Source organism: Scyliorhinus torazame, chromosome 8 (assembly GCF_047496885.1).
Source record: "Scyliorhinus torazame isolate Kashiwa2021f chromosome 8, sScyTor2.1, whole genome shotgun sequence".
Lineage (NCBI taxonomy): Eukaryota > Metazoa > Chordata > Chondrichthyes > Carcharhiniformes > Scyliorhinidae > Scyliorhinus > Scyliorhinus torazame.
The window spans coordinates 62,770,463-62,795,784 of NC_092714.1; the positions used below are offsets into that span (position 1 = coordinate 62,770,463).

The 25,322-nt window shown below is 47.7% G+C and overlaps 1 protein-coding gene across 2 annotated transcripts in view; it reads right to left on the reverse strand.

The window, feature by feature from the left end:
• casr (calcium-sensing receptor) overlaps positions 1-25,322 on the reverse strand; it is a 212,351-nt gene that overhangs the window by 19,694 nt on the left and 167,335 nt on the right. For both annotated transcript variants that reach the window (XM_072513724.1, XM_072513723.1), the window contains one exon: positions 22,605-23,501. In XM_072513724.1, coding sequence (XP_072369825.1) covers positions 22,605-23,501 — 897 coding nt within the window. The remainder of the gene's footprint in view (positions 1-22,604; positions 23,502-25,322) is intronic.

Here is a 25,322-nt window from a genome sequence, read left to right on the forward strand (position 1 = left end):
ATTTTCCTTTTACAATCTCCCTGAGATTGCTGTCCTGCTTCTGGGCCTCTACTAGATCCTCGATCTTTGTCTGTGAGACCTGAACTGCACTCAATGGTGCTCTTTCGGGGGGTGTCCAAAGATATCCATGCCTGGAACCTGCCTTAGCCAGTGCGTCGGCTTTTACATTTCCAGGGGGTGGAGGAACGTTGGTGACTGTGGACTTTGATTATCCCAAAAGTCCTGTTATGGGCTCTATCTAAAATATGACGGAGCAATGGGGCTGAGGGGAGGGGTTTTCCGTCTGCAGAAACAAATCCTCTTGCTTTCCACAGGGGCAGGAGTTCCGTAAGGCTGTTGCAGACGTAGAGGCTATCCGAGTATATGTCTGCTGGGCTGAGGAAGGAATCTGGGTGTTCCACTATATACGCGATGGCCGCGAGCTCTGCTGCCTGCGCGCCTAAGTGGCCTGGCAGTTTTATCGATATTTCCTCGAGGGCGCGTCCTCGACATAGATACCGCAACCTGTTATGCGCTTCCCATCCAAGACTGTGGAATATCCATCCACATAGATCTTTATGGGCTCACACGTGTCTGTGTGCTGGGGGCTCTGGGTTGAACTACCTATCTGTCTGGGGGGTGTTTTAGCAATAAAGGGGCCTGTGTCGTGGTGTGGAGAGATAATTTCACATTCATGGGGGGTTCCGGGGTACTGTAAGTTGTCGGCTAAATAGGGGTGCGTCTTTGTCCTTTTCACAGTGATGTCCCGTCCTTGCAAGAGTAGGGTCCATCTAGCTGCTCTAATCTGGCTTACTGTACCGTCCTTGAGTCGTCTGTCCAGTAAAAGTTGGGTGGGGGTATGTTCGGTGAGAATTGTGATGGGGTTCAGTCCAGTAATATATGAAAAATACTGCACTGCCCAAAATACTGCGAGCAGGTGCCTCTCACAGGCTGAAAATACCTGCTCCACAGCATCTAAAACTCTGGAGGTGTAAGCTACGGGCCTTAACTGGTCGTACCGTTCCTGGAGGAGCACGGCCGAAAGGGTGCGGTCTGTGGTCGCTACCTATATGGCGTAAGGGGAAAGTGGGTCTGGAACTTGTAATGCGGGGGCTGCTATGAGTGCCTGTTTTAAAGAGTCCACAGCATCCGTATGCTGCGGAAGCCACTCCCAGGGGGCTCCTTTCTATAGGAGGTCTGAGAGGGGTGCTGCCTTGCTGGTGAAACCGTCAATGTGGTTTCGGCAGTAGCCAGCCAGTCCTAAAAACGACCGGAGGGCTGAAACGTTCTGGGGAAGGGGCAATTTAGCAATTGAGTCAATCCTTTTATGCTCGATCTCGCATTTACCATGTGTGATAATTGTTCCCAAATATATCACCTTTTCTTCCAAAATCTGGGCCTTTTTGGGGTTGACTTTACAATTGATTGAGTGTAATAGTTCCAGGAGTTCGTACAGAAGCTCAATGTGCTCTGCCTTGGTGTCTGTCTGCAGTAGTAGGTCGTCTACGTACTGTACCAGACATTCGGGGCGAGAGAATTTGGCTAAACCATTTGCCAGCTGTCGGTGGAAAATGGAGGGGGAGTTGTGGAAGCCTTGTGGCAGGCATGTTCACGTGTACTGCTGTGCTTTAAAGGTGAAGGCAAATTTGTACTGGCACGCCTTTGCCAATGGAATGGACCAGAATCCATTACTGACGTCCAAAACCGTAAAGAATCGGGAATTGAGTCCCTGCTTGAGCATGGTCTCGGGACTTGTTGCTACTGTGGGGGCTGCTGCGGGGGTGATTTTGTTGAGTTCCCGGTAATCGATGGTCAGTCGCCATGATCCATCGGGCTTTCTCACTGGCCAAATCGGGGCATTATTAGTGGAGGCTACTGATCTAAGTACGCCCTGCTCTAATTATCTTTCTATTACCTTGGAGATTTCTCCCTCTGCTTCTTGGGGAAATCCGTACTGTTTTTGGGGTCTGGGGTCAGGTCCTGTTATCTGTACGGAGCCAGTCATCCGTCCACAGTCGTACTTGTGGGTCGCGAATGCTGCCCTGTTCTTTTGCAGAACTGCCCTAAGCTGCTTGTCTGTACTAAGCGTGGTCGGGTTGAACCAAAATTCACCTACTGAGCTAATTTTGTTCGCGTACTCTCCTATGTTGAGCGTTGCGGGGGCTCTTGCGGATTTTGCCATCTTCCAGACACACTGGTTGACTGGATCAAATGAAAGATTATGGGAATTCATGAAATCGATTCCCAGAACGTGTTCTGCTGTGTGGGGCAGGTCAACTAAAACTACGGGGTGCTTGGTGGTGACGGTACCGATTTGAATGGCTACAGGGGCTGTGATGTGTCCCTGCTGTGAGTGGCCTGTAAAGCCACTGAGGGTAATAGTGGCTGTAGTGGGCCACGTGTCTTTTTGAAACAGGGTGGAGGAATTTATTGTGGTGTGGGACCCTCCTGTGTCCCATAGAAACTCGATGGGCTGTCCCCGAATTTTCGCTGCAACTACCGGTCATCCGGACCTATCCCAAAGGGTATTGCAGACCCAATTGGGGGAGCCCATACACCGTCAGTCCGTTCCGGTCAAGTCCGTCTGATCTGAATGGGCGCTAACGCTATGAATGGGCTCTGTCTTTTTCTTAATCAGAGTGCCCGTCTGCTGGGCTCTCTGTGGCTTTTTAGGGGCATTGCACTCTCTTGCGAAGTGTCCCAACTGTCCGCAGTTGTAACACTCCTGTGACTTGGGTGGGGGGCTGTTCTTTCCCTCATTCACCCATGCAGGGTTCTGGTGTGTTTTTACTGCCTGCATATCTGCGTCGGCCTGATTTTCCTCGGGATTCTTAACTGCGGTTTACTTTGAACAGATTGCTCCCAAGCGCGGGACAATCTTTTCACTACCCACTTCTCGTTATGGGCCTCCGCTGAGGGATCATAACTCGCTCAGGCTTCTGTCCTGTTTCTGTGGCATGGGAGATAAGGGTGCGGGTCCATTTGGCCATGTGGTCTGGGGACAAATGGGCATGGTCTAAGTCTCCAAAGACTGCTGCAAAGTGAATCCACAGGCATCCAGCAAACGCTGTGGGGTGCTCGGATTTCTTTTGCCTACATTTGTTGAGGCCATCTACGGGGTCACCCCGGTTATACCCGATCGCATCCAGGATCGCGGTACGCATTTCTGCAAGGGTGCCTCCTCCTACATTCTGTGGGTCGGGAAGGGCTGCTGCTACGGAAGGGTCTAAACTTAAAACTGTGAGCTTTACATGCTCTCGCTCATCCAGGCCGTACATGGTCGCCTGATGTTTAACTGTGGCAAAGAAATGATGGGGGTCTGAGGTGGGGAGGAACGGTGTGATCTTATCGCACCCGTCCCGTAATTGGGTCACTGTTAAGGGCGTGGAGTATAGAAATTCCGCATCGTCCGATGTGGCTGTGCGGTGGGTGGTTACTCGGTTCATTGGAGCTTGAACTATCTGCTGTGTGGGGGGTTGGGGCGCTTTTCTCTTTTGTGGCTTTCCCTGCGCACATGTTCCCTGAACATATCTCTGCGCTGTTTTGTTCAATTCTTCCCAATCAGGGCCGTCTTCCTGATCTAATCTTTCTCCAAAGGTTTCCTGAAAACCTTTCTGAACCGAAAGCAGTGATTGCAGCTCTGCAATCTGCTTCCAGCACTTTGCGTGATCTAGCGTACTTTGTCTTTGTTCTGTGGTGGCAGCATGGAGTGTTCTTAATGCTGCCTTGAGGTCACTACACTGTCTCTGTAATGCCTCTACCTGTTTTTCCGTTTCCTCAAGTACCTGGACTGCACGTTGCGTGTACTGATAGGCCTTTTCGTATTGAGACTGGAAGCTACTTAAGTGCGCCAGACAAGACTGGTGAGCCCTTTTGGCGTCATCCACCTCTCCAGCTTTTGCTGCCAACTTCCTTCTCAGTTCCAAATTCACCTTTTCTACCTCGCTTACATCGACCTTACTCATTCGATGTATGCCCTCAACTTCTTTCCGGAGCATCCTAACGACCTCCTCTGTGCCTCGCAATTGTGCCAAGCAGGACACGATTGCCATCGGCTTGCGAGCTTTCCCTGAGCTCTTTTTGTGGATTTCGCTCAGGTTCTCCCACCAAGTATGTCCTATACTCCCGGGACCTGATTCCTCGTTGTCACAGAATTCATTCCAAAGGGGCCATCCTTTCCCTTTCCTGATCTCTTCCTCCCAAGTGGGACATTGTCCCACCCTACAGCTGCTGGTCGCTGCGACCGCAAATTCCTCTGGGTTCATTAGGCGTTGCATTGCCTGCATTGCCATCTTTCCTATCCGAATGCTGCTCTTCAAATTTGGGACAGGGGTATTAATCCGAATGCTGCTCTTCAAATTTGGGACAGGGGTATTAAGGCGGTGCTGTAAATACGAGTACGGCTTTCGCTACTTTCCGATATACAATCTTCCGACAGTTTTGTCGCAACAAAAAAATCTATCAGTTTTACCTTATAGCCCTGTTAGTTACGCATGCATACACACACTTCTGAATTTATGAGTATTGATCAGAACTGCTTGAACACTTGTGGTTTTCTGTTTCCAATTGGATCTCTAATTCAAATTCTGGGTTCTCCCGGAGTGGTTTTCCACTTCGAGATCAGGTCCCGGCGGAGTCGCCAAATATTGTTGCTAATTTTTGCCTTAGTTTAATTGCTCTGTTTTATCACCTTTGCTCGAGTCGCCAGGTATCTTTATGATACCGCCACGTGGTTCAAGTCCGAGTAATGATCAATAATCCAATACACCGATTAGTAAGATTTAAATCAAAGCACATTTATTATACACAGTAATCACTACTCACGCATAAATTCTACGTCTAAGCTACTTCTTACAACTAACAGTCCTATACTTAACTTGGAACTGGCCCACCAGGTCAGGGAAACGAATGGCCTTTCATTCGGGTTCTGAGCCTGTGGGATTCGAAGTTGGTACAGATTGGTAGCTAGGAGCGCCTATCTCGTAGCGAGCGTTGAAGTAAGACTTACTGGATATTGGCGGCGGCTGAAACGGTCACTGTCGAGGGTTGGCTCGCGTTGCTGAGTGACCCGGTCAAGAAGAGCGATTTGTACTTGGGCTTGATTCTTATAGTCCCCAGGGGCTTCCCGCCTTTCGGGGCAGACCCTGTACCTGGTTCCAAGTGATTGGACTTTGTCCCAATCACTTGGTTCGATTTTCTCCAGTGCTGGAGCGGTTGCCTGATCGATGGGCGGTCCTGAGGTGGTCGTTCACCTCCCTTTGTGTAGGCTTCTGCTGGCGCCAAATAGTCTGGTTTTGCTTTATGTGTCTAAATGTTGCTCATTGTTCCTGGGGATTGCTCATTAATATGCAGATGGCTGGTGTTTTGTTATGCTGATGGTTGCTGGTATCGATCTTGTCTGGCCTTTCCATAGGTAAATACACACTCAACCTGCAGCTGCTCGTTTGTGTCCTGTTGGCTGACTTTCCCATCAGCCTTTGCTGTTCGCCATTTTAAATCGGGAGTTAGCCATTTTAACTGGCTACAGAGTTGGGATGGAGGGTTGGGTGAGGGGGAACATCAGCGACTTGCTCAATTTTGAGTTGTTGTTCCTGAAAGTTAATGATAGCGTTTACTCCAGCTGGTGCAAAGAAATTTGATAATTTAGTGTAGTTAGTTGAACAAATGATTGTTACTTCAACCAGTCACAAAAGTGCTATTGAGTGTGGCTCCCTGGGTATTGTATACACATTTAGTTATCATATACTGCCCAAACAGTCCAGGTTTCACTCAAGCACGTTCCTATCTTTCATCATCTAAATCTATCATCTTAACCCTCTATTCACTTCTCCTTCAAATGCTTGTCTAGCTTTGACTCCATAGAATCCTTGCAGTGCAAAAGAGGCCATTCAGCCCAGAGGGTCTGCACGGACCCTCCGGAAGAACACCCTACCTTTTTTTAAAAAAATACATTTTTTTGGGGTTTTTGTACAGAGTATATTTTACCGTTATGTACACAGGATATGATATATCTATAAATACGTAAGTAGGCATCCGTTTGTGCCGGCGAGGCACTTCCGGAGGGCATTCCTCGAGTAGGCCTGGTGCCGGTGTTGCCCCTCGCTTCTCCCGATCGGAATTTGCCGCCGTTGTCTTCTCGTGCACGCTGCCGCTTCAGCCGGCCCTCCCGTCCTCCGCCTGTATTCTCCTTTTTTTCTGTTCCTGTGGATGTCAGGTTGGTTAACGTTTCCCTGCCTCCCCCCCACCCCCCCCTCCCCCCCCCCCCTCCCTGGCTCTCCTCTATTGTTCCCTGTCTCTTCTCTTTCCCCCCCCCCCCCCCCGCGGTTCGCCTTTCCTTCTTCTTAGACTGAGTTGTTCCCCCCCCCTCTTCCGTTCTATCTCCCCCTCTCATGCTTTGGCTGCTTTCCCCTGGTTCCTGGCTACCTGGCTATTCTTCTGCTTGTTTGTTGGCCACAAACAAGTTCCGGAACAATCGGGTGAATGGCTCCCACGTTCTTGGATGACGAATTTGATTTTCTCCATTTGGAGAGATTCCGAGAGGTCGGACAGCCAGTCTGCAGCTTTGGGTGGTGCTGCTGACCGCCAGCCGAACAGGATGCTACGGCGGGCGATCAGGGAGGCAAAGGCAAGGGCGCCTGCCCTCCTCCCCAGGAATAGATCTGGCTGGTCTGAAACCCTGAAGACTGCCACTTTCGGGCATGGCTCCACCCTCACCCCCACCACTTTGGACATTGCCTCGAAGAAGGCAGTCAAGTACTCCACAAGTCTGGGGCAGGACCAGAACATGTGAGCCTGGTTGGCCGGGCCTCCTTGGCACCGTTCGCATCTATCCTCCACCTCCAGGAAGAACCTAGTCATACGGGTTCTTGTTAAGTGGGCTCTATGTATCACTTTTAGTTGCGTCAGGCTGAGCCTTGCGCAGGTGGAGGTGGAGTTGACCCTATGCAGTGCTTTGCTCCAGAGTCCCCACCCTATCTCGATCCCCAGGTCCTCCTCACATTTCCTTCTTGTTGCGTCCAGTACGGTGTCGGCCCCTTCTACCAGTTGGTCGTACATGTCGCTACAGTTTCCTGTCTCTAATATACTTGCGTCCAGTAACTCTTCCAGTAATGTCTGTCGTGGCGGTTGTGGGTAAATCCTTGTCTCTTTTCAGAGGAAGTTTCTGAGCTGCAGGTACCTTAGGTTCCCCCTGGCCAGCTGGAATTTCTCCGTCAGTTCGTCCAGTGTCGCGACCCTGCCGTCGGTGTATAGGTCCCTGACTGTCAGTGTCCTCTTGTCCTGTCTCCACCTTTTGAAGGTGGCGTCAGTCAGTGCTGGTGTGAACCTATGGTTGTTGCAGATGGGAGCTTTGTCTGACATTTTGGTCAGGTCAAATTACTGCCATAGCTGGTTCCAGGACTGGAGGGTGGCTACCACCACTGGGCTGCTGGAGTGTTTTTTGGGTGGGGCTGGGAGTGCCGCCGTGGCGAGGGCCCGGAGGGAGGTCCACTTACAGGAGGCCTCTTCCGCGCGCAGCCACTCGGCTTCTGGCTCCTTGATCCATCCACTTATTCGCTCGGCCGTCGCCACCCAGTGGTAGAAATGTACGTTTGGGAGGGCTAGCCCTCTCCTTGATTTTTTTTTTTTGCAGGACCTTCTTTGTGACCCTGGCATCTCTCCCCCCACACCCCCATACGAACGCCATGATTGGTTTGTCTACTGCTTTAAAAAAGGCCTTGGGGATGTAGATCGTGATGGCTCTGAATAGGAAGAGGTACCTGGGCAGATCGTCTGGATGCTCCCCGAGAGTGGGAGTGTGCTCCATCTTTGCAGGTCCTTTTTTACTTCCTCCGTTCGACTGGTGAGGTTCCATTTGTGGATCCCTTTCCAGTCGTGGGCTATTTGGATCCCCAGGTAGCAGAATTTGAGTCGGGCTTGTTTAAACGGCAGTCCCGTTAGTGCTGCCCCACCTACTTGTGGGTGTACCGGGAAGATCTCGCTTTTGCTCCTGTTGGGTTTGTAGCCCGAGAAGACGCCAGACTCTTTCAGGAGCGCGATGATTCCGTCCATGCTGCTTTGTGGGTCCGAGATATAGAGGAGCAGGTCATCTGCATAGAGTGAGACTCTGTGCTCTCTGCCGCCCCTTTGGATCCCCCTCCAGCTTTTTGCCGTTCTGAGCGCAATTGCTAGTGGCTCGATCGCTTAGTGCGAACAGCAGCGGGGATAGTGGGCATCCTTGTCTGGTGCCCCTGTGCAGCTGGAAGTATCGGGAGTTGGTGTTGTTTGTCCGTACACTCGCTATAGGAGTTTTACCCAGGATGTGAATCCTGTTCCAAGCCCGAACCGCTCCAGTACCTCTATGAGGTATTTCCATTCGACTCTGTCGAAGGCCTTTTCTGCGTCTCGGGAGACGATCACCTCTGGTGTTCTCTCCCCGGAGAGGGTCATTATCACGTTCAGCAGGCGCCTGATGTTGGATAAGCTGTCTACCTTTGACAAAGCCCATCTGGTCTTCTGTGACCACCTCTGGCACGCAGTCTTCTAGCCTTTTGGCTAGAATCTTGGCCAGTATTTTGGCATCTGCATTCAGCAATGAGATGGGTCTGTATGATCCACATTCCGTTGGGTCTTTATCTTTCTTAGGTATCAGCGAAATTGAGGCCTGTGCTAGCGTGGGTGGCAGTGTGCCCCTAGCCAGCGAGTCTGTGAACATCTCCCGCAGGTGCACGGCCAGTGCTGTCGCAAATCTTTTACAGAAGTCCGCCGGGAATCCTTCCGGTCCCGGTGCCTTCCCCGCCTGCATGAAGCTTATGCTGTCCATGATCTCTCCCAGTGCTAGTGGTGCTTCCAGGCCCCGTTTTCTGCCCTCCCCCACGACTGGTATGTCCAGTCCATCAAGGAACCGTTTAATCCCGGAATCCCCATTGGGGGCTCTGAGGTGTACATCCCTTGGTAAAAGGCCCTGAATGCCTTGTTGATCTTTTCTGGCTCTGTTTGTAATGCGCCTCTAGTGTCCCTGATTTGTGCAATTTCTCTGGTGGCTGCCTGCTTTCTCAGCTGGTGTGCCAGCAGGTGGCTGGCTTTGTCTTCGTGTTCGCATAGGGTCCCACGTGCCTGGCGGAGTTGGTGCACCGCTTTCCTGGTGGAGAGCAGATCAAAGTTCCTTTGTAACTCTTTCCCCACTGCCAGGAGCTCTACGGTCGGGGCCTCGGAGTATTTACGGTCTACCTCAAGTATGGAGTCGACCAGCTGCTGCCTAGCCACCCTTTCCTCCCTATAAGAACACCCTACCTAACCTTCGGACACTAAGGGGCAATTTAGCATGGTCAATCCACCTAATTTACAAAGAACAAAGAAATGTACAGCACAGGAACAGGCCCCTCAGCCCTCCAAGCCCGTGCCGACCATGCTGCCCGACTAAACTACAATCTTCTACACTTCCTGGGTCCGTATCCCTCTATTCCCATCCTATTCATGTATTTGTCAAGATGCCCCTTAAATGTAGTCTAACTAATTTGACAACCTTTCCTAATTATAAACTGTATACATAAGAACATAAGAACTAGGAGCAGGAGTAGGCCATCTGGCCCCTCGAGCCTGCTCCGCCATTCAATGAGATCATGGCTGATCTTTTGTGGACTCAGCTCCACTTTCCGGCCCGAACACCATAACCCTTAATCCCTTTATTCTTCAAAAAACTAATAATAGATGTATAGATGTAGTCTAACTAGTTTGACAACCTTTCCTAATTATAAACTCTAGGGGAATTTGGTAAGATATTAGAATTCTTCTTTCTTTCCTTCAAACCCAACCTTCAAGGGCAGCATGCGCACAATCACGCTGGTCCCACTCCGCAGCGCCCATCTGACGTCGGGATCGGCAGCTGGAGTGGCATGGGTCACTCCAGTGCCATGCTGACCCCCTGTATGGGTCAGAATCGCTGATCCTGAGGTCATATTGACGCCGTCGAGAAACGCAACGGCGTTTACGACAGCGTCAAAACTTGGCCTCAGGAGCAGAGAATCCCGCCCCCCGTCTTCTGATTCTAAAGAATCAGCCTTGAGGTCCTTTTGTCACTGCTTCAGAGCTTCAATGCTCTGACTTATGCCTCAAGACTCGTGCAGGTGCAGCCTGACTAGAGTAATATACAGTTTCAGTATGTCAACCTCACACAGATTCAAGATATGGCAAACATTTAGAGTTTGATAATGTTCGATAATGTTTCACATACTTTTATGTTCTGTTGCAATACTCAGCTATTAATTTTCGAAAAATAATGAATGGGAAGAAAATGTTGAGCTCTGCCTTGTAGGTTATATCCTATTTATGATCAGGGTAAAACATTTTTTAAAGGATGTTTTGTATGGAGGATTGAAGAGATGAGCTGCAATCTATACCTACCGTTTAGGAAAAGGCACAATGACCTCACAAGGCTATCTAAAGTCAACCGAGGTACTGGTATCTATGCACTTTTCTACCGCTTGTACTTTCTTCATTCATCTCCTTGCACATCATCTTTCCAGTTTAGTGCCTAGCAAGGAAAATCTCTCAAAACGCTCAATCATCATGTTAAATAACAACTACATCAATTCACATAGCCTGCATTAAGGCTTCTAATTATTTTCAGAAAAACATAATTTAAAAGAGGAATAGATATCCAGATTAGGAACAAACAAGTATAAAAATAAGCATGCTTAATATGTATGGCAGCATTAAAGCAGATCAAATTCAGTAATTTTGCTTTACAGTACTTTTGCTTCCGTCTTTCATTCCGGAAGGTATCGTGGTTAATTGCAAGAGGGAACAATCCCACGAGAGAACAAAACCACTTACACAGGTTATACAATGCATCAAGAAAGTTAGCTCAATGCTCATTTTGAATGTATGCTCACATTATTGATGACAAGTGGAAACACAGGGGGTGATTTTGAGCCTGTATTAGCTGTGCGTGTGATCGGCGACGCAGGCGGAAAATCCCGCGAGAATCGGGAAACGCGTTTCTCTTTGGAGAGATCACCGGCGGGATTCTCCGCCCCACCGCACCACATTTCTGCCTCAACCCGCCGTCTGGATTCTCCGTTATGCCGGCCGGTCAATGGGTTTCCCATGGTGGGGCAGCCCCATGCAAAATGCAGCATCCCGCCGGTGGAGAATCCCGCCGCACATTTCCCGATTTTCCTGCCCATCGCAGCGATGTCACGAGGTTCACGCCCACAAAGGGCGTGTTCCTCATTTAAATAGATTTCCATTTATTTAAATATTGTTAATGAGTTCCCCACCACATGAACCCGCTCATTAAATATTTATACCTCGCCAACATAACGTCACATCGGCACAGTTTACAAGTTTGACCAAACAAGAAGCAATTGAGGGGATCCCTCTGGGATGCAGAGGTATGTATAGCCCCACGGGACGGAGAGGAACATGCCCAAGCAGTGCCCTGGCACTGCCCCTTGGCACAGATGGGCACTAGTAGTACCAACCTATGCCTGGGCAGTGCCAGAGGCGGACCCTAGTGGCAGCCCCATGAGGGTGGTGCATTTATGTGTGGTGGGATGGGAGAGTGGACACTGAGGGTGCGGAGTGCCAGTGAAACTTCCAAGGTGTTGGTGGGGGCTGGAATGCAGCCGAGGATTGTTGCGGGGGTGGGGGTTCGGGAGGGGGTGGGAGGGGGGCGGTGCCGGTGGATTGTTGAGGTGGGGATGGGAACGCAGCCGAGGATTGTTGCGGGGGTGGGGGGGGGGGGGGGGGGTGTCGGGAAGGGGGGAGATGCTGATGAGGATTGTTGAGGTGGGGTGAGAATGCTGGCGAGGGTTGTCGGAGGTGGATGGAGCACCCCGATACCTCAGTGCTGTGGGCTGGGGACCGTTAGGCTGTAGTGTTCACAATGCCCGTTAAAGATGGAGCATCGATCTTTGTGGAGCCAGTTGTCAGCACTATCAGGCCCGACCCTGCCAAAATGATGGCATAAACCATGCCCACTCATTTCTCCAAGAGGCTTAATATTCGGAGAGAAAACTGGTCTGTGCAACTCAAGAATTACACACCAGTCTGAGACTGACACTCTGCCAACTTCTGGTAAGATTCCGCCCACAGTTCTGTTGAATATGCGATTCTGTTGCATATATGTTATTTGTAAACTCAATAACAAGTAACTAGTATTATTAGCCCCATATTTCGACAGCCTATGATTCTAGTGGTTATTCCAGGATCACGACTGCCAGAGACATCCAACACTGATCCTATGTGCTGGGTTAGTGGGAAGACTTCATTTACATGGGCTGGCATGCACCCACATACTACAGGTGTGGCTCAGATTCCTGTCAACCATTTGATGCTGAAAACCACTGCACAGCTATTTAGCAGCAGAGTGGGCCTGGTCTAGGGGATGATTACTAAAATGTTTTGAAAGAATTTTAAATGTTCCTTGAAGGGGCAGATTGCATTCCTGGACTGGGCAGCGCCACCATGCTGCCCACTCACACCCTGAGGAGGCTGATAGACCTCATCTCAATGGATATTTCAACCTCCAGCCTCACAGTAGGTCGCAGAGAGGTTAGGGAAGTCAAAATCTCCAGTGCAGGAAAAACTATTCCTCTGTTCCACTACCTTTGCAACCCTGGTCAAAGATTGTAAAAGCTGAGCAGAAACTCCAAGCAAGGCAGGGAACCGGTGTATCCAAGCATTGGCCAGTTTCCAGGATCTTACAGCATATTCCCAGTGGAGCTATCATGGAACTGTTCAGGAAATATTGAGGGAATTTGGTTCCATCACACTCCTGACATGTTTTGTTGATTAATATTTAAACATTATTAAAATTAATGTGTCCTGTCCTCTCACATTCAAAAGCCTGATATGGACAGGTCCTATGGAACTTTAAGTGTTAAGTATGCCCATACTGTAGTATAAGGTTCTGGCATGCAAACGGTTAACATGGGACTGAGTACAGTACTGCGCACACAATGATCTAAGAGGACACATGACCTGCACCAAGGGGTCATTCTATTGTTGGACGGAGCTGTGTGCACAAGAAAGCATGGAGACAGCTCCTAGCTTGAACTCTTTACTGTTTATATGTATATATCTCTTGGATACCCCTAACCCTAATCCCAAACTGTGGTCTGCGGAGCCAAGGGCATCAGTGGGACGTTCCAGGGGGTCTGTGGCAGCCTGCCAGGGTTCAGTGGGAGCCTGCCAGGGGGTCAGTGGGAGCTTCCCAGGGGATCCATGGGATCCTCCCAGGGGGCCGTGGGAGCATCCCAGTGGGTCCGTGTCAAGACAGGCACATTTGGAAAATTTGAAAAATGCTGCAGAGCTGCTTCTCCAACTGGAGGCTGGCTCCTGGGTAAGCCAGCCTCTGATTGGATGAGCATGGACGGCAGAGTGATGGGAAAAGGGGGTCTCGGAATGGAACCCGGAGCATGCATGACAGAGCATCGTGGGACGGTGGTGAGTGTGATAGTGTGGTAGAGTGTGTGTGAGAGAGGGGGTAGAGTGTGTGTGAGAGAGGGAATAGAGTGTGTGAGAGGGGGCAAGTGTGTGAGAGAGGATGGTGAATTTGTGTGAGAAGGGGGAGACTGTATGTGTGTGAGAGGTGTGTGTGCGTGTGAGAGGTGTTTGTGTGTGAGAGGTGTGTGTGCATGTGTGTGTGTGTGAGAGGTGTTTGTGCATAAGAGATGTGTGTGTGAGAGAGAGCGGTGTGTGTGTGTGGAGGCTTGATCAATGTGAGGGAGCTAGCAAATGTATTTGTGAATGTATGCTTTTTCCAAATTCCTTTTTAAAAAATAAATTTAGAGTACCCAATTATTTCTTTCCCAAATAATGGGCAATTTAGCGTGGCCACCTAAGCTGCACATTTTTGGGTTGTGGGGATGAAACCCACGCAGACACGGGGAGGATGTGCAAACTCCACACGAACAGTGACCCAGGTCCTCAGCGCCATAGGTAGCAGTGCTAATCACTGTGCCATGTGCAGCCCCACATTTCTAATATATGCATAGATTATAGCTGGAAAAGACTTGTTTACATTTGATTTCTGTGTTTGCATCTATTTCGCAGCAAAAAAGGGGTGCTGACATTATGAGAATGTTTCGGGTTCCTCACAGCTCTTGGTAGGTCATTAGGCATTCCGCAGCTTGAAAAGTTTGGGAACCCAGTTGCATACTATAGTTGTAATCCTCGAGAAAGCTGTACAGATTGCCAGGCAGTCTGAGCCCCGTGTGCAACACAGATTAATTTTAAGAGGAGAAAATTAACTGCAGCACAAAGAAATCCCCACAGTCTAGTCAGTTAAACAGCAGTGAAACAAGGACACTTAAGACCAAGGGAAGAGACACCCTAACCAACCAGTAGAGTGTGCATGCCAGTGCTTGTCACAGGCATGATCAATGTCCAGCAATTTCATCCCAATGCTTCCAATGTAACAGAGTTGGACATTTCAGCAAACTGTGCAAGGCCAAAACATCTGAAAGCACAGAAGATCCAGAGATGATTCCTGAGGTTGAGACTGCGTACCGTAAGACCATAAGAAATAGAAACAGGAGTAGGCAATTCAGCCCTTCGAGCCTGCTTCGCCATTTAATATGTTCAAGGTTGATCTAACACCCACTAAGTCCACTTTCCTGTTCTCTCTCCGTGACCCTTAATTCACCTGCTGATTAAAAACCTATCGATCTCAGCCTTGAAAGTGTGCAAGGACTCGGCCTCCACAGCTTCCTGGGATAAAAAATTCCAAATATTCACCCTCTGAGAGAAGAAATTCTTCCTCAAATCAGACTTAAATGAACACCTCCTTATTCTTTGACTCTGCCGTCTGGTCTTATACTCTCCCATGAGTGGAAATATCCTCCCAACATTTACCCTGTATAACTCCATAAGAATCTTATATATTTCAATCAGATCACCTCTCCTTCTTTGTTTAATCTTTCCTCATATACCTAGTAAACTTCCTCTGTACTGCCTCCAATGATAATATATTTTCCTTAAATAATGGGACCAAACTCTACATGGTAGTCTAAATGCAACCTCACTAGTACCTTATAGTGACAGCAACTCCTCCTTTCTTTTACACTCTAGTCTCCTTGAAATAAAAGCCAGAATTCCATTTGCCTTCCCGATTATCTTCTGCATCTGTATGTTAGCTTTCTGGGTTTCATGCATAAGGATCCCAAAGTCTTTTTGTGCTACAGCTTTCTGCATTCTCTCCCATTTAAATAATAATCTGCCTCCTCATTCTTTCTTCTAAAATTAACAATCTCACATTTTCCCACTTTGAATTTCATTTGCCAATTTTCTGCCCACTCACTTAACCTGTGAACATCTCTCTGTAAAATATTTATATCCTCCTTACAGCCTGCCTTCCCTCCCACCTTTGTATCATCCACAAATTTGGCCACAGTACACTCAGTTCCTTTCTTCAAATCATTCATCTGTATTTTGAGGAGCTGCAGCCGCAACAATGATCCCTGTGGCACTACAATAGTTACTGCCCTCCAACCTTTACTGCCCTCCAACCTGAGAAAGACCCCCTTATTGCTTTTCACTGCTTCCTGTTAGTCAACTAATCCTCTATCCATGCCAGAATATTACCTCCCAACACTTGTGTAGTATCCTTTTGTGTGGCACCTTCTCAAATACCTTTTGAAAATCTAAATATACAACATCAACTGGGTTCTCCTCTATCGACTCTATCAGATACCTCCTCAAAGAACTCCAATAAACTTGTCATAAATGGGCCGGGATTCTCCCTTCTGGAGACTAAGTCCCCACACCGGCGGGAAAACCGGCGCCAACCACTCCGGCGTCAACAGCCCCCGAAAGTGCGGAATTCTCCGCACTTTCGGGGGCTGGGTGACGCCGGAGGGGTTGGCACCGCTCCAGCCGGCACCGAAGGGACGGTGCGGGTTCGCGCTTGTGTCGAAGGGCCGGCGTGATCTCGCGCATGCGCGGAATGGCCGGCGTGGTTCCGCGTTTGCGCAGACCGGCCAGCATATTTTGCCGTATGCGCGGAGGGTTCTTTCTCCGCGCCGGCCATGGCGGAGCCCTACAGGGACCAGCGCATAAGAAAGAACTGCCCCTACGGAACAAGCCTGCCTGCAGATCTGTGGACCCCGATCGCGGGCTAGGCCACCGTGGGGGCCCCCCACGGAGTAGGATCCCCCGCGTCCCCCCCCCCCGCTGACTTACCTGCCAGGTCCCGCCAGTACGTGAGTTGAGTGATTCACGCCGGTGGGACTGGCCAAAAATGGACGGCCGCTCGGCCCATCGGGGCCCGGAGAATCGCCGGGGGTGCTGCTGTCAATGGCTCCGACCAGCTTGGCGGGAATCCCGCTCCCGCCTGAAAAACGGCGCCGGAGAATACGGGAGCCGGCGTCGGGGCAGGATTAGCGCCGCCCCCGGGGAGTCTCTGTCCCGGCAGGGGGTCGGAGAATCCCACCCATGATTTCCCCTTCATGAAATCATGCTGCCTCTGCTTGATCAGATTATGACTGTCCAAAAACACTGCATCCACCATCTCTGTAGCTAACTCCTTTAAGATCCTGGGGTGCAAACAATCAGGTCCAGGGGCCTTGTCAGCCTTTAATCCCATTGGTTTGTCTAAAACTAATTCTCTGGTGATGGTGGCTGTATTTAATTCCTCTCCTGGACTTTTTTTTCTATTTCTGGGATGCTTGTAGTCTCCTCTACAGTAAAGACTGATGCAAAATATTTATTTAACTTCTTTGCCATTTCTTTGTTCCCTATAATTACTTCCCCAGTTTCATTCTCCAAGAGGCCAATGCTTTCTTTTACTTCTCTCTCCTTTTAATATACTTAGAAAAGCTCATTGTCTGTTTTTATGCTTCTTTCAAGCATGCCCTCATGGTTTATTTTCTCATTCCTGATTATTTTTCGTCCAACTTTGCTGCATTCTGAATCTATCCCACTCTCTAGCCTATCACTAACCTTTGCCAGCTTGTACGTTTCTGCTTTCAACTTAATACCGTCCTTAACTTCCTTGATTATCCATGGTAGGTTCTTCCTTACCTTGTAGTCTTTCCTCCTCATTATGTTGTATTTTTACTGGGATCATGAATTATCTCCTTAAATGTCTGCCATTGTTCATCTGTTGTCTTACCTACTAATGTATATGGCCAGTCTATTTTGGCCAATTCCATTCTCATATCTTCATAATTCCCCTTCTTTTAAGTTTAACACTGATATTTCATTCCTGGTTTCTCACACTCAAGCTGATTGCTAAATTTCTTCATACAGTGATCACTATTTCCTTGGAGATTCTAAACCTTGAGATCATTTATGAAACCGATCTCATTACACATTACCAGATGCAAACTAGCCTGATCCCTAGTTGGTTTCATAACATATTGCTCCAAAAAAACATCCCAAATGCTCTCTACAAATTCATTCTCATGCCTGCCATTTCCAATTTGATTAGCCCAATCTATATGAAAATTAAAATCGCCCATGATTAATGCCATGATCTTTTTACATGATTTATTATTCCTTGATTTAAACTGTTTTCTATATTGTGGCTACTTTTCAGTGACCAATACAACAGTCCTACCATTCTCTTACTTCCTTTGGTATTTGTCATTTCCACCCAAATCGATTCCACATCCTCCGAGCCTAGATCATCTCTCACAACTGTACTTATTTTGTCTCTTATTAGCAAAGCTATTCCACCACCTGTCTGTCTTTCCTAAAAGTCAAATAACCTTGAATATTGATGTCCCAAGGTTGATCTCCTTGTAACCATGTCTCAGCAATGCCTATCAAATCAGAACCAGTTAACTCTGATTGTGCCGGTAGTTCATTTATCTTGTTTTTTATGCAACATACATTAAGATACAGAACACTTAATTTTGTTTCTCGATCACTTTACTTTACACTAAGCCCATCTCTCGGGACAATAGAGCTGCTGTTGTTTTTAACCTTTGATTCCCATGTCCACTTCTTTTGTTTTCATTTTTTCTGTATTTGTTCCTAATTTGGTTCCACCTCCTCGAACTCCCTGCTCCGGTATACCCCTGCCATTCTAGTGTGAAGCCTCTCCAAGGGGTTGCACAGCCATGCTTCTTGGGTGAGGTCACAGATCCTGGATTTTCAGAGTGGAATATGAACATTTTGGTTAACGGCCATCTCACAAAGCTTAAACTGGGCATGGGAGCCAATGTTACAGTCCTGTAGAACAAAGGACCCTGGGTGGGATTCCCCAATAATGGAGCTATGTCAGGCCCCGGAATACTCCTCGCTGCTCTGGCTGCCGATAGGGGGCGCTGCACCTCCGGCCGGGGTCCGCGCATGCGCACAGCGGTGGCCTTCAGCGGCTGTGCCATGCGACATGGCGGCCTCACACCGCGGATCGGCCCCGAAAATATAGCCCCCCCCCGAGATCGCCCACGCCTGCGGATCGGTGGCTCCCGATCACTAGCGTGGCCGTCCGTGAGCCCCCCCCCCCCCCTCACCCGGGCAGCCATGGACCACGCCACCCGAGGTTCCCGATGGCCAAAAGGTGGTTAGAACCACGTTGTCGGGAACTCAGCAAGCTGCACTCGGTGAATCGGTGTTTTGGCGGGGGGGGGGGGGGGGTCGGTATTCCATCAGCACTCCACCAGAGCATCAGCGTAGATTTTTGTGCTCAAGACCGTGGAGTGGGACTTGAACCTACAAGTTTGTGACTGAGAGGCAAGAATGCCATCAACTGAGCAACATCTTGAACAGAGATAGTGAAGAGGTCCAAAACTAATGGCCATGAAATTCCGCTCCACGGCTCATGGTATCACACATGCCTGAAACTCTAAAAATGTCAACCAAATCTCTGCCAGTCACTTCTGGCAAGACCCGTGCAGCACGCCCTGGCTGGAAGGGCATTCGTGGCAGCACGCCCTCTCTGTCCGGGAAGTACACATGATGTTTAACTGTGTCTAATGCTGATTTGGCATACAAACTGCCAGTTTGGACCTTACAGGCCCTCAAAGAATGCCTTCTTTGAATCTCTCCCAGCTGAAGTGTGTTCAGCTAAACAAGGGACCCTCCCCCCTCGCACCAGCGTGTAAAAGGATCACCATGTGACTTCCAGGTGTGGTGCTTTTGACTTTTCTTTCTTCTGTCGGGTTGGTGAAAGTACAGTATTGCATGTTATTGCAGCAGTCTTTAAATGTTTTAACCTTTTTTAAAAGGGAGTGATGTTGGTCTTTGACAAGAAGGTTAAGAGAGTTAGAAGTTCTTTCAGGAGAAAATCTGCTGTTGGTCGTGAGATCTATAGTTGCAGTTCCTCCTGGGCTGCACCATAAATTGAAAATGGAGCTGGGCACAGCATAGAGGAAAAGCTGCGTGTAGAGGGAGCAGGAGGAGAGCTCACAACTGAAGACCCTAACCACCAAGGGAACACTTCTCCTACCTTCACCTTCACCAGGAGCAGTACTGCAGTGCCTAGGTTTCACCAAGTAGGTGATTACTGAACTGTGCCACATCCTACAACCAGAGTTGCAGCCACAAAGCAAGGCAAGGCTCTAATTTTCTGCACTAGCAGACTCTTTCAGTCAGGAGAAGGTGTCATGAGCTAATTTTCAGTTTACTATCCATCACTCCTTCAAGGAGGTGGCAGTCTCCTTTTACAGAAGGAGCAGGGCCTTCATTGTCTTCTCACTTACCAGAGAGAATCTGGAGGAGAGAGAAAGTGGCTTTGACGAACAAGAGTAAATGTATCCCAACCTCAAAGGCTATCACTCCATGAATGTGCAGTAGATGTGCAGCCATACTCAGGCGATCCTATTGGTGAATGCACACTATCCTAGCAGCACCCATGATGTTTTCACCTTGTGACAGTCTGCTATCTTTGGGCCACCAGAGGCTGCTTGATTACCTGACTCATGATTCCCTTCCATCACCTGACCATGTGTGGATAGTGTCCCAACAATGAGAGCCATGTAACCACCTGGAACATCAAGGAGAAAATCCTGGGCTTCATGAAACAGCACTTCCACTGCCTCAATTGTCTGGGGGAGGTCTCCACTACTTGTCCGCACATGTCTCCAAGCTCGTAGTGGTGTGTTGCATGCTCCAGAATCATGTTTGAATGGGGGCGCAACCATTGCCACTAGGTCTTTGGAGGCATCTCAGGAGGGGGCTGGTCGATGCCGGGTGGCTGTATGATCTGCCATGAGCCTGGTTAAAGGAGCTTTTAAGCTCTTATACCTATGTGAGCCTGGGTCCCGCCCATTCTAGTTAGATCTTGTGAGGCGTAAGGACCGCCAGGAGTCCAGGAAGAGGCCTCTCCCAGGTTATACTGCCAGTGTCCCACCCCCCCCCCCGATTCCGGCGAGATGCGGCCGGTAGATCATGCCCGGTGGCTCTCCATTTTTCTACTTACGTCACTAAGACCTCCAGTGCTGTATTTGAAAATCTGGGCACTCTCTCTCTGGCCTGATGCTCCCATTTGTTGGCCTCTATCCTGCACCAAGTCCTTTCCGTGACTGTTCAAACAACTCCAGTAGCATGAGTGCCCTTTGAAGAGGTGAAGGCTAGCTCTGGATTGTGCTAGCCAGCCACGCACTTGGGCCTCTTGCTGAGCATTGTCATGAGAATGTCGCTTTAAGAAATGGTTAGCTGCTCATGTTACTGAAGTGATATCAGAGTGTGGGTGGAGCTGAGCTCTGGTTCTGCTTTTTACTTTCACTTTGAGAAAAGCTTGGATGTGTCTGTGTTTTTGGTTTTGTTTTTCAGTGTGTTGCAGCTGAAGTCAGACAAAGCAGCTGTACTGTTGATCTCTGCCATGAAGGACTATCTGTTGATCATTTGGTGAATTCAGAAGAATTATAAATGTTTTCAGTCATGAATGTAAACTCTGATGTGCTTATGTTTAAAGGTTTGTTAAGTCTTCTGGGTGTTAAAAGAACAGCATACAGATTACTTAGTGTTGTATTCTTTGGGTAGTGTATTTGATTTACTGGTTGCTAAGATGTTCACTGTTTGTATTAGAAAGGTTAACTTGATTTCATAGAATAAACATTTTTGTGCCTGAAAAAATACTTTCCATTTCTCCTGTACCACACCTGTAGAGTGGGCCGTGTGCTCCCCATACCACAATCTATTAAAAGTTGTGGGTCAGGTGAACTCCATGATACACTTTGGGGTTCTCTAAACCCTGGCCCATATCAGCATGCAGCCAGTCAGCAGCACATTTTACATTGGGCACCATTTCACACATGCAATGAGCAGGCAGTGTGGAAGATTATGTGTTGCCTGCTTCAAAAAAGTGGGGCATGGGGTAATAGCATATTGCGATCCTCATGCCCGATATCGGACCAATCAAATTTCCCTGCGCTTTGGATGTCAGAAAGTATTCAAATAAATTGTATGCAGCCTTCCCACCATCAACAGTGTACTGACAAGTAGTATAGACTCCCAGGAAAATGACGGTGTCAAATAACAAATCAAATATTTGAGGATATGGAAGTAAAGGTTATAGTGATATATATAAACTGAAATCATGAAATAATAGTTCCCAGACTCCAGAATCACAAGAGAGAGATTGTGGATAACACCGATAACGATTGAGTAAGGGATGAGTAAGACAATAAGATGTAGGAGCAGAGGTAGGCCATTTGGCCCACCGAGTTTTCTCCACCATTGAATGAGATCATGACTGATCTGATGTGATAATCCTCAATTCCACTTTCCTGCCTTATTCCCATAACCCTTGATTCCCTTCCTGATTAAAAATCAGCCTTGAACATGCTCAACGAATTCCACAGCCTAAAGAATTCCACAGATTCATTACCCTCTGAGAAAATAAATTACTCATCTCTGCCTTAAATGGACGACCCCTTACTCTGTTCCTTGACACTCCCACACGGGGAAACAACGGGGGGGATTTACCGACCACCCCGTTGCGTATTTTCCGGCAAGGGAGGCAGCCCGCCAGTGGGATCTACCAGTCCTGCCGTTATCGACGGCATTTCCCATTGACAGCGCCCTCGTCACCGGGAAATCCCTGCGCCAGCATGGGACGGGACTTCCCCACGCCGTGAACAGCCGATAAATCCCACCCAACATCTCACCTGAGAATCTTGTATGTCTCAATAAGGACGCCTCTCATTCTTCTAAACTCCAGTGCATAAAGGCCCAACCTACTCAACCTCTCAAAAGAACAACCTGGGATCAACCTAGTGAACTGTCTCTGCCCTTCCTCCAATGCCAGTATATCTTTCCTTAGATATGGGGACCAAAATTGTTCACAGTATTCCAGGTGTGGTCTATCTAGTACCTTGTATAGTTTTAGCAAGACTTCCATACTTTTATCCTCCATTCCCTTTGAAATAAAGGTCAATATTCCATTTGCCTTCCCAATTACCTGCTCAATTTATATGCTAGCTTTTTGTGAGCATTTTTGGAGATTATGTAGGTACAGTGAACCCATGCTCCAGTCAATTATATGTTGGCGAGGAAGGAGTAACATTGGATAGATCAGACATTTTTATTCTGCTCCTCTTCTTCTAAGGCCCTGATCCTATCATGCAGGTTAACAATTTTCACAAATATAATAACTTCTATATTTTACTATGCTTCTAAACATTCTTACACTGGATAGCTCTGGAACAGAATTTCTATTAAGTTCACACGTCCAATAATTTAATTTTCTTTACCTGCCATGCCTCAACTTTCTTTATATCGGCACATGATCCATTCTCAAAAATGCCCTTCCCAGGCTTGCAGTCATAGATGTCTTGCAGTGCGTGAGCAATCGAATACACTGCCACATATACATTATATGAAATCCGAAGGTGGGTATAATCCAGATAAGGGGTCTCCACACTCGTGATATTCTCTTCTCCAGTGCATGGAGGTCGTGCTCTTGTCCTCATGGAATGCTCCATTTTAGCATTGCCATCCTGCATTGCTAAACCATGGGTTGGTGTTTTGGAATTCTTTAGCTGTGTTAGGGATTCTTCAGTGAAATAACAATTAAATGTTTCTTCCCAAAATTCCTTGACAAATCCGTTGTCGGAAGACCTGCTGGGATGGACCTTTTTTAAAAATTCATGGAATCCTGGAATGCGCCCTGCTCTTAGGGCAAATCCAATGGTCCCACCAACGACGTGGAAGTATTCCGGTTTGGCTATCAGTGAGGAACTAGCCCATGCTTCGCTTGCTAGCCATATTCTACCAGTGATGTTTCGTCGAACTATCTCTTGTATAAGTGGTTTCAAGTCGGGGCCATTGGAGAAGACAACTATCACTTTGGCTGAGGAATTCTGAATAATATCTGCAAGAATCTCCACCTCCTTTTGTGTATGATACTGAGAAATCATTTCACTAAAATCTATGCAGATGTCCCGTTCTTCAGCTTCTTCTCGAAACTTTTCTATCCCCGGACGGCCATAATCGTCATCGGCTGCCAGCGTTCCCACCCAGTTCCACTGGAAATGCTCTATAATCTCGGCCATTGCCGTGGCCTGCTGTTCATCATTGGGGATTGTGCGAAGGAAAGCCTTATACTCATTCTTGTTGCTCAGAAGCCTGCTTGAAGAGGCATAACTGACCTTCAATAGAAAGAAAATGTGTGAGCAAGGGATTTGTTTATTTTGGATTTGTTTATTTTCAAGTGTACTGAGGTACAGTGAAAAGTATTATTCTGCAACCAGCTCAAACATTTAGTACATGAAAAGAAAAGAAAATGCATAATAGGGCAACACAAGGTGCACAATGTAAATACATAGACACCATCATCGGGTGAAGTAGGAGTGTAGTATTAATCAGGTCAGTCGATAAGCGGGTCACTTTTAATGGCTAAACAGACATTAATCTGAAATTCTAAATGTACGTGAATTGGCAATTGTTCATATACTAACCAGTATAACTTGAAAAAAGTTCACATAGCATTAGTAAAAGGCTGAGAACTCAAAAAACTGCCTTGAATATAAATTGATGATGTGAAAACTAATAATTACACTGAACCATGGATTGTAACTGAAACATTCGTTAACCCATATCAGAGCAAATGGCAGATAAAGACATGGAGGATCTATTCTCTCGATGTGCAAGGGGGTTGTACATTTCCAGAATATTTGACACACTTTGGTTAATGCATATTCTTGGACTCTGAAATCTACAATGAAAATTCACATTCACTTTTTTTTAAAGAGAAAATAAATTTGTTGAATGTTGTTGAAGGTACTCCCTCATAGTCCTATTTGGTCTTATTTACCAAAAGAGAATTTCAGTCAAGACTTTGTATGCCAAATTTAAAACTACACCCTTCCAAATGCCCTCATTCCCTCCATGGCATGTTTTGGAATTGGGAACTCCACACGTGACGTCCCCAGAATATTTGAAATGCTGCATTCCATTTTAATCAAACATATTTACTTCATAGTAAGAAGTCTTACAACACCAGGTTAAAGTCCAACAGGTTTGTTTTAAACACTCGCTATCGGAGCACTGCTCCTTCCTCAGGTGAATGAATACCTCTTCAGTCACCTGAGGAAGGAGCAGTGCTCCGAAAGCTAGTGACATCGAAACAAACCTGTTGGACTTTAACCTGGTGTTGTAAGATTTCTTACTGTGCTCACCCCAGTCCAACGCCGGCATCTCTACATCATATTTACTTCATATAAGGGAGATTCCCCGATCTTGTGATCTCGGCTAGCAGTATTATTCAGTGGGAATGCAGCCTGTGAAATCGTCGGTCCGACAACCTTGATTATCCATCCATTTACATTAGTGGACAGAAAACCCAGGGATTGCTGATTTGCAATTTCCCAAGCAGCACTGCATGCTTCTAACAAGCACACCCTCCACCCCATGCTTCTAACTAGGATACCCTCCACCTTATGCTTCTAACTAGCACATCCTCCACCCCATGCTTCTAACTAGGATACCCTCCACCTTATGCTTCTAACTAGCACATCCTTCACCCCATGCTTCTAACCAGCACACGCTCCACCACATGCTTCTAACTAGCACACGCTCCACCACATGCTTCTTTTTTTTAAAATAATATTTTATTGAAAATTTTTGGTCAACCAACACAGTACATTGTGCATCCTTTACACAACATTGTAACAATACAGATAATAATGACCTTTTTTAAATTTAAACAAAAACAACAACAAATAAATAAATATTAAATAACAAAAAATAAAAACTAGCCCTAATTGGCAACTGCCTTGTCTCAGGCCACCCCCCCCCCCCCTCATCCCTCCCCCCCCCCCCCCCCCCCCCCAAGTCCTGGGCCGCTGCTGCTGCCTTCTTTGTTCTCCCCTATCTATCTTTCCGCAAGATATTCGACGAACGGTTGCCACCGCCTAGTAAACCCTTGAGCCGACCCCCTTAGGACGAACTTAATCCGCTCTAACTTTATG